The sequence below is a fragment of the Hyalella azteca genome, unplaced genomic scaffold (assembly GCF_000764305.2).
Source record: "Hyalella azteca isolate HAZT.00-mixed unplaced genomic scaffold, Hazt_2.0.2 contig502, whole genome shotgun sequence".
NCBI classification, from domain to species: Eukaryota; Metazoa; Arthropoda; class Malacostraca; order Amphipoda; family Hyalellidae; genus Hyalella; species Hyalella azteca.
In genome coordinates this window covers 58,652-68,407 of record NW_025930849.1, presented here as the reverse complement: position 1 = coordinate 68,407, position 9,756 = coordinate 58,652, and the positions used below count along the sequence as shown (strand labels likewise).

The 9,756-nt window shown below is 39.1% G+C and overlaps 1 protein-coding gene across 1 annotated transcript; it reads right to left on the bottom strand.

Annotated features, from left to right (window-relative positions):
- Window positions 1-211: 211 nt before the first annotated feature.
- Window positions 212-8,969, bottom strand: LOC108678701 (splicing factor 3A subunit 2-like). Its single transcript, XM_018167160.1, has 3 exons — window positions 8,943-8,969; window positions 5,205-5,676; window positions 212-300 (listed from the first exon to the last, which is right to left on the bottom strand). Exons 1-3 carry the CDS (start codon window positions 8,967-8,969, stop codon window positions 212-214), a joined length of 588 nt encoding a protein of 195 aa, XP_018022649.1.
- Between the last annotated feature and the right edge of the window lie 787 nt (window positions 8,970-9,756).

The window sequence follows — 9,756 nt, the reverse complement described above, 5'->3', positions numbered from 1 at the left end:
CTGACATGCCCACTCGTGCATTCCCTCATTTCTCTCTTTATTATTTTACATTTTTTTTTTCTAACTAACCTCGTGCATTTTGAATTTGATGCGTCCTGTGTGCAGAAACGTGTGTGTCCGTGTGCTTGCGTATGTTCATGTCGGCTCTTGAATAGATTAGAATATTTCTTGGTCTCTGAAGTAGATACATTCTTTCGTGTCTCGATCCACCCTAGAGTTTGCTTCTTGTTCCGTGCTTGTCTGCCATGGTAGCAGCGCCGGTCTTCATCTTGTACTGCAAGAGGTAGTGGACTCTTAGATCTGTAACCGTTAGTATGTTTAATTCCACAGTAGAGTTATTCATCATTTATATATATTCTCTGATTTTTTAACTTGGAATTCCATACGTTTTAGCTCGTCTCCATGGATGAATTTCTCGGCCGTGACAGTTTTGTGCTACTTTATTTACTAAGCTTAATTTGTTACCGTCGTTGCGCCATTTCTATGCTTTAAAGCAAACCAACGAGACCAGCTGGACAAAATTACCATCTCCCAATGGCCGACGTCATCAACACTAGCGTCTTCTTATTTTCGGTCATTGAACTTAATTCCAGTTTCCATACACGAACAATTGTGGATTAAAGCACTTGAAGAATTAGTTGCGCTCTAAAAGATCATAAAAGATGACCGCTCGCGCCGTGGAGTCTCGTTATTCTAGGTGTGGGTGATCGGGAACTTCAGGCGAGTTGCTTCAAGTAAGAGTAGCTGCGCCGTGTTATAATCTTTGATAAGTTAATTTGTAAAAAGTTCGTTATCATGTGTATTCAATGAATAAATAAATCTTTTATTAATGATATTTTTTAATTACCCCTCATGTTGAGAGAGGCCTTGAAAGTAAACCATTGAAGTTTGATCTAATTGTTGACCTCGGTGTAAGATTGAACATAATCTGTTACAGATCTAAATTAATATTCTACTGATTGCCTTGTTCCATTTAACATGTTTACCTGCACCCTTTGAACTACAGCTTCTCCAGCGTTTCTGATGCCGTGAAATTTAGTCGTTGTTTCAAGATTCTCGCGGAATTTGCTTTGTTTTCAAGATATTGCGTTTCAATTTCATCCACCACTCTTTCGAGGTGAACATGCAAACGCTCTTTAGGGGTGAATACGCTAACGCTCGATAAGTTGTTGCTAACCCGCTAAAATTCAGTAGTTTCCAGCACAAAGTTAAAATTTTAAGTGCATATTAAACCCTTCCATCTGAGTTTAGTAGATGATGTGACTTCTATTGGCCTCAAATAATCCTTTGATGCGATTCTATATATATATATATGGACAAATAAAAACTAAATCCCCCATATTAAGACGCGTGCCGTACCACAACAGCCCTCCCGTCATAGCTTAGTCTCTTCAAGAAGTCACGTTCGTTTAGCTCTCTTTACTTCACACCTGCACGTTCAGATTCTTATGTTCGTTTCTCCTCTTTGTATATTATACCCGAACTATCTCTTTCCTCGTCCATTTTTTCTAGGCTAACGAAAGTTTTTGTTGTGCAGCTGCGGAAGTTTTTCCCTTTGGAAGTTTTACTCTTAGCTTTGATATTATGGTCAATTGATGCCTCATCCTTTTATCCCAACTCAAGAGACAGTGAAAACTAAAAAACATGTTGCATTATTTCCACGAGGCTTACAAATTTCAGAGTATACTTGCAGAGTTTTTTCTCTCGTGGTTAAGTAGAAATTATGCTTTGTTAATAAATTTATTACGTCTACTAAATTTTCGTTTGGATTTATAAAAAAACATTACCTGCATTGTTTTTAGTAAAGCAGCTGGTTATATTCTTTATAAGCAAGCTTGCCATCCAACTGCACTTTGAGTTAAGCTTCGTAATAACGACAAATAATTGGGATTTGGTGACGTGATAGTGGTAATCGCTCACGATAATTCAGTCCAGTCAAGGTGCCGCCATGCATCTGCACACAATGTGGGATCCATGGTTGAATTAATACATATTCAACCATGGTGGGATCAGTATGATATGCTTTATTTTAGACCTGTTTAATTATTATTTGTCGTGGGCATAAAAAATCTCGACTGGTTATGCCAACTTGAGCTCGCACGTACACAACTCGAAAAGGTTACAGCTGTTTTTACATACCAATAAAAAGCTTCTAGATTTAGTGTCTGCTAATCATGGCCACTTCTATCTGCAATCTCAAAACCTCGCGCGTTTCTTAACTTCTGCCAAGTCGGCAAGTGCATTTGCATCATTTTCATAATTTGATTCGCTCTACATTCGTATTCCGCTCATAGTTTACTCAATTTTTTTAATGCCGGCTGCAAGAAAAGCTAGAGGAGCAGATTTTCCGAACTAGTTTTTTTCAAGGCAATCAGGCAGAAACTTACTTTACAGTAATCTAAAATGCGTTCCGTTACTTTTTCGCCAATCATCAAACACCCTTGAATCTTATGAATTTTCTTTCTATGGCCGCCGTGACAGAGCTTCAGGAAGATATTCTCTGAAGCCGCCGTAAAGCTTCAGGAAGATATTCTCTGTACAACATTAACTCATCATGTATATAATGAATCCATCGCCATGACGCCTTTATTCGTTCTCAATAAATAAGATGAATTTAAAGTCGGTACTTCGTGCTTGAATCTGTGCAAATTATGCTGAGTAATGGACGAGTCAAGGCAAGGCCTTCATCATTCATGGCCGCAAAAAGTAGTAACCACGCACAAGCAATGCAGTTCCAAGGCAATGCAATTCGATCTTCAGCGTTCGAAAATGTCTGCAAAACCTCATGACTCCAATATGTTGATATGATGAATTTCATCTAATGATGTCCAGTAAATAAATGTATATGGAAGTATTGAAACGTTTCTTGCGTCAAGAAGATTATCTTATGAGACTATCTCGTATTTCGTATCTCGGACATGGAAAACTTGTGAAATCCTATAAATTTGTAAATATAATTTTTGTTCTCGGCGAACTTCTCGTTCGCCGAGAATCTTTGAAATCAATCGTTCGTCGTTGTGTCGTAGTGAAGGGTTGAATAGCAGAACTGATTATTGCCAACCTTTCTATATTGATTTAAATTTAGATGAAAGTTTTGCCTTACGTTATTGTGAAATTTAAAATCAGTCCTTACTACAAACTTTTAATAGTTTTTGAAAACTATTTATGCTTTCTTGATTATCTTTAAAAATTTCACTACATTTCTCATTACCATTACTCTTTGTTGAAAACAATTCTTCGTAGCGCCACGTTTCCTTTGTAGTATTTAAACTTTTCTAAAGACAATTATTAACATTATTAAAAGGCTTAGCATATATATCTCAGATTGTTAAAAAGTTTAAATAACATCGTTTTCTCAGTGGAACAAACTTAGAGCAGAAATTTTCGATTGACGTGCCAATTTTCAGCAAATGCGTCACACATCAATTTACAAGTGGAGCATAAAGGTATTAGTTAATAGTTATTAGCTGGCCCTCCTGGTTTTCTTCAAATAAGCATTGGAAGAAAACGAATGCTAGTAAACTCCACAAATATGAACGTCGTATAGATCGCCATTTCCGAATGTCCGAAGCAACAATTTTTCTCCGGTACAAATTACAATTGATCATATTAATTAATAAGTCATAGGAATATGATTTCCGAAAATAGAATAAATAAATATAAAGTAATTTTGAGTATGCAATGATTAATTTTACTTGTTCGCACCATGCAAATAAATGCATTAATGTTCGTAAAATTTCGTGAATTTGTACTTTTAGAATAAATATTTTTCTTCATATCGACATTACTTTGCGTATTTATTGGAAGAATGTTAAATCACTATCGACTATGCTGACAATTACAAGCTTGTTCATCATCCGACATATTTTTCTTGGCCACAAAGAGACGAAACAGAAACTCCAAACTTCCTAATACGGGAGCGCAGCCGTGCACCGCCAATTTTGTGCACCTATAAGCCCTGAATCGAACGCCTTGGATCTCTCCGGACCTACACCAATCACCCGTGCACCACTCGGCTTTGTCCTCCTGTACAATCGTAATGTTTGCTTTCATGAGGTAATAATTACGAATTGGCGATCGTAACAGCAAGGTGGTGCTGCTTGAGACCTAAATCGCTTCGACATTTTTTCAGCTGATGAAGCCGCATGCGAAATATCACGTCTTCGCCGCAGTCCATTATTTTCGCTGGATTAGATCACTAATACTCAGTGAATGAGCTGATGCTTGTAGTTGGAATTATATTATCTGTGGTGGGTTCCATACTCCTCATTTACTGTCTTTGCCGTCGAGAAACCAAGAACGCACCAAGGAAAGTTTTCTCAGGACACTTTAACAGTTTAACTCGTTAGTTTATGATGTCAGCAGCAACCTAGCTTTGTACATAAAGTCACGTTGACTTTCATACCATCTATCGCAATTAGAACCATATAGGTATAGGTCTATAAGGCTAAGATATCGGTTATTGTGAACTCAAACCTATCCATAAGTAGACCATATGCGAAATTCTACTTGGACTTACATTTTGAACATGTTTACTTTGAGTTTTTCGTCGTTCGATGTTCCAGTTTACAAGTTGCCAGAAAGGAAACGCATCTGCTGATTTCCTATGCGCAACTTAATCATGCTCATGCCCGAAAGAGCTCCATCCAGCATTACAAGGCATTTATTTTTGATAGGTGTTAATTTTATTGAAATTACATAATAAAACATTCGCTAGACGCGAATTGTGCAATTATACTCGTACGAGTATGCATTTTAGGCAGACGTTTCTTATAAGATTCGTCTTTTATAATGAATAGTGTTATATTGAATTCACTGGAATGATTAACAGAGCGTAGAATGAGATCGCTTGACGCTCCGAGTATGAACGCCTTCGAGAACAGACTAGATGAAGCTATGCAGGAGCATATGTTCAGTCTTAAAAATCCTAGCAAATTACGGACCAGGCAATAAGTCCAGCAGCTATCTCAATCTCAATGGAAAGATCGGGTTCCAAAGGCCGGATCCCTTGTGAATCAAGTTACGAAAAATTCAAGAACCGGCAACAGGCCATGGGCCTATTTCTTCAGGGCCGACACTTCTATTCTATTCTATTCTACGTATTAAGAGCAGTGCCCGAGGCATCAAGTGTAGCCGAGAGACAGCAGAATTTTTTTTTTCATTTGAAGTTGGCATGAAGGTCATTCTNTGGATGTTGGGGTCACTGGTGTGGATGTTGGGGTCACTGGTGTGGATGTTGGGGTCACTGGTGTGGATGTTGGGGTCACTGGTGTGGATGTTGGGGTCACTGGTGTGGATGTTGGGGTCACTGGTGTGGATGTTGGGGTCACTGGTGTGGATGTTGGGGTCACTGGTGTGGATGTTGGGGTCACTGGTGTGGATGTTGGGGTCACTGGTGTGGATGTTGGGGTCACTGGTGTGGATGTTGGGGTCACTGGTGTGGATGTTGGGGTCACTGGTGTGGATGTTGGGGTCACTGGTGTGGATGTTGGGGTCACTGGTGTGGATGTTGGGGTCACTGGTGTGGATGTTGGGGTCACTGGTGTGGATGTTGGGGTCACTGGTGTGGATGTTGGGGTCACTGGTGTGGATGTTGGGGTCACTGGTGTGGATGTTGGGGTCACTGGTGTGGATGTTGGGGTCACTGTTGCGGATGTTGCTGAACCGAAAGTGAGGCTGCAATCAAACCTTGAGGCCGGTAATCCTGGCCACGGAGTTTCACCATGCGATACCCAAAGCAATAAATATTTTCATGCCTCCATTTTTTATAGAACAACTCAATGAGACTTCTGATTTTCAGGATCGTAAGTATAATTATCAAAAAATCATGTTAACGTCATTGCGATTTGAGATACCGAGAGGAAACAATATAGAAAAGTTGTGGAGACATCGAGTTTTCAAAATGTGCTTCGCTAGAAGATGGTTATAACTTTGCCATCGATAGTTTCTATTGTCGCTGGCAGTAGACAGATTATACTGTCTACTTATTAATGGTAGCCTTGTCCCTAAGTATTAAAATTTTCACAAAATCGATCGTGATTTTTAATAGCTTGCAATAAATAGACTGTAGAATTTCTAATTGTAAATAACTGGTGTAAATCAAGACATGCTATATAATGTATATTGTCATCCTTAACCTATTTTCGTCGCAGTTTGATAGGGGCGTTAATGGCCCTTAGATTTCTTCATGCGACTTGAAATTTAAGTGAGCACTAAGCATGAGAAGACTAGTAAATGTCCCTTTTTGTGCACTATTCGGAGAAAGTTCCACTATGCCTCGTTGCAACGTCATCTGCATCATCTTCAACCTTCAATGAATGAGGTTTGCCAATTATTTTTGTCACGTCCCATGAAAAGGCAAGTTTAACTCATCAGATAATCTCACTATAAGGTAAGTGCTCCCTGTTCTCTGCATTTATAATCATAATTTTAAGAACACTTCGGTTTCCTTCTTGAAGTGTGGGGCAAGGGCCAACTAATCCACGTCTTAAGTAAGCTAATTACAGCTTAATTAATCAACTACAATTATGAATCTCGTTTAGATCGAAGGGTTCTTGTCGAGAATCGAACTGCATATCGAACATATTTGATATACAGTCACAATAGATGTAGTTATTTCATATAATTATAAAATTGCTGAAGTGAGTTGTAAACTTATCAATCCGAGCTAGCAGTTTGCTCCAAATTGTAACAATAAGCTCGTGGATAAATGTTGCTCTAGACACTCAAAAATGACAAGCTACGATGCATCCCATAAAGAAATATTATTGACATACAGAACTGATGGCTGTAAGTACTTTAGATAGCAATATGATTATTCTACAGTATTATTCAATCTATTTGGTTATTCTGTAATAATTGAGATTAATAGCGGCTGTCAGGCGAATAATATTGATTAGGTAGATGAAGGAGGTGGGGTGAGACCTGAAGTGCGTTGCAGTATGTGGGTCAGCAGCAGTGAAAGTGAGTAGGAATGCCGCGCTGCAGCAGCAGCAGCAGCAGCAGCAGCAGCAGCAGCAGCAGCAGCAGCAGCAGCAGCAGCAGCTGTAGCAGTCGCTATCGCTGAAACAAGAGAGAAAGGACTTGCAGCTTCACTCATACACACATCAAAAAATGTCCTGTGAGTTGAAACTTCTGTTATGCAAACTTAAATTGGATCAAGAGCAGTAGATATTGGACGTTGAGTGGTAGACGGATAATGTTTCGTTTACCATGAGGTGTACTGCCATTTTTACACTCAGACGCAGTTATGATCATTCCAGCAGTACGTATAACAAAAATTATTACATAAAATCAGCCGTTGATTATAGCCAATATCTGCAAAGCGCGTTAAATTTTGAATTGTAAGCAGCAGCCAGCAAAAATTGCTACTAAGTTGCTCATGTAGCTTTTTAAAAATTAATTACACTCACAATTCATTAAGTGTAATTAGTGCATGGTAAGTGTAATTTATTTATTGCACATACAAGTTGCTCCTAAGAACTATTTTAAAACTACTTGAGGCTCGCATGTATGTACTTCCAGTAAAATTAGTCAGCAGCTCACGCAGTCGAGGCAGTGAGTAAAATTCATAAGGCGCTGCATGCGACCATGGAAGTGGACTGCTCGCTCCTACGCAGCTTCTACGCAGCGCCTGACTTCCCTGAACATTGAACAGGCGGCAGCTGCGGGCAAGCATGCGAACGATGTTACGTGCGGTTGACAACGTACGTGAACTGCAGCACGACTCGTGATGTGCAGCAGTCGCCCCCAGCCTTCACAAAGTACGAAAATACTAAATCATCGCAAAGTAGTACAAAAATACTAAATCATCGCAATGTAATAGTTAAGTGTACGATTTGTTTGTGGCTGCAGATAAAATTATAGCGATTTCTGGAATCGTCGCAAGATACAAATCGACTCGCGCTTGGTGTATCTACGTGCTCGGCTGTTTTGTAGCTTTGACTGCTTTGTAGCTCTTATGGCTGTTTTGTAGCCTTAAATAATCTTATTTCACCAATTTTTTTTTTATGAATAAGTAAAATATGGCATCCCTGCCTACAGCCCCTAATCTCAAACATGTCTGTTAAACAAACATTTTCGTGTACGCTTAAGCCTGCTCTTATTTTAATTTCCAAGCTTGTTTTTTTGGGTTCTGGAAGCTTGTTTCCAAGCTGAAGCCTTATTGCGCTGCTAGTACACCGAGCTGCGGACTTCGATCCCTTGGGATTTCTTTTAGGCTTATCATTTCTAGGCTCGATGTATCGCAGCTCCCATCAGCTCCTACACTAACGTCAGCCCATGACTTATTTTTCAGAATTTGTGCTGCTAGTTTTTAGCGCATTTTCTCATTTATGAAAAAAAATTCAATTTTGTGCTCGCCATGTCCGTCTGTCCGTCCATCCGTCCGTCTGTCTGTCTGTCTGTCCGACCGTGACTTCACGTTTTCGTCGACGAGAAAATGCGCTCTCTGTCACTCACTGCAGTGAGTACTGAGTTATATTTTTATATTCTTTATTTACTTCAATTTTATGACTCCGACCGTTAGGAAATTATCATAAGGTTTGCACAAAATTTTGAAAACTAAGGCGTTGAGTTGTTTAACTCTTATTGCTAACATAATATTATCTCTCTCGGTTTTGAGAAATTTCGTCCTTGTTAAACTTGCATATTTAAGAACACGACGCGGATGTCGAAACTTGAACTTTCGATAGGTAAACTGATAATTTTCTTTACCAGTTGAATGCATCGAAGGTTGACTAATTTTCTCCCTTAACTGGTCTCCAATTGCATAGTTAAAATTCTACTGGATTCAGTAGATTATAACGTTACAAAATTATGCTAGTCTGACATTGCTAAAAGATAAACTACAATAGCTTGTAGCAACTGGCCTCAAACTCATGTTTAGTTTACATATACTTGCACCGGAAAAGCTTGTGCTGTTAAGAATGCACACGACATACCCTCGTATCTTCCCCACTGTCCTCCATGGTGGAGATTGGCTCGTGCTTACTTGAGGAAGTTTTATGACTGTGCATTTCCTGCTTAATGAAAGCTTTGTATGCTAAAGTTCGATATTTTGCAAATATCTGCGTCATTTGAGCAATGATCGTAAAATTGTCATGATGAGGAGGTCATATCACTTCTCAACGGATTTCATTTGTATGCTTCGTGAAGTTTCTTGTTTTGCCCACGTGATATATACGTTGTCCCCCAGAAATATATTTGAGCAGTCCATCACTGAGAACACAATGCAGCCTTTGCAACAAGAATGCAGCTTTTTACGTTATCTTCACAAGATTATTTCATTATGTTCTTTAATTTGTTGGTAAAATAATATTCCATTGTATTTCGTCAGTTGGCCTGACGACGGAAGACTCACACCTTGTTGCCGGTGTGTCTCGTGTATCCGCGAAATTTGCGCTATGCTGCCTTGAACACACACGGAACACTTGTCAGAAGTTTTTTTTTACATAATGCAATGTATCACCGATTGCAATTAAATGATTTTGTGCTGAATTAAGGAACGTTTAATGTTGCCGTAATTTTTGGCAGTGATGACACCCGTTTGTCAAGGCGGGAAACAAAAAATCTGGATTTAGCTCATAGTTAATGCGTCTTGCTTTTTTTACTCTATTTATGCATGACTAGAATTACGAGCAGCTAAGTTTGGTGATCTTGGAGCAACAAGTTATCACTCCGGAGCAGATTCTCCATCCGTGTTCAAGGACATTTATCTCTGCAGAAAGTTTGATTGTATCTTATGAGCTTTCATAC

Bases quoted from the DNA above. Each gene is read 5' to 3' on its own strand.
- LOC108678701 (XM_018167160.1), bottom strand. From the start codon at position 8,969: ATGGAGGACAGTGGGGAAGATACGAGG. The intron at 5,677-8,942 runs GTATGTCGTGTG...GTTTGATTGCAG, and splicing joins ACAGTGGGGAAGATACGAGG to CCTCACTTTCGGTTCAGCAA. The intron at 301-5,204 runs GTGACCCCAACA...TAACGGTTACAG, and splicing joins TGACCCCAACATCCACACCA to ATCTAAGAGTCCACTACCTC.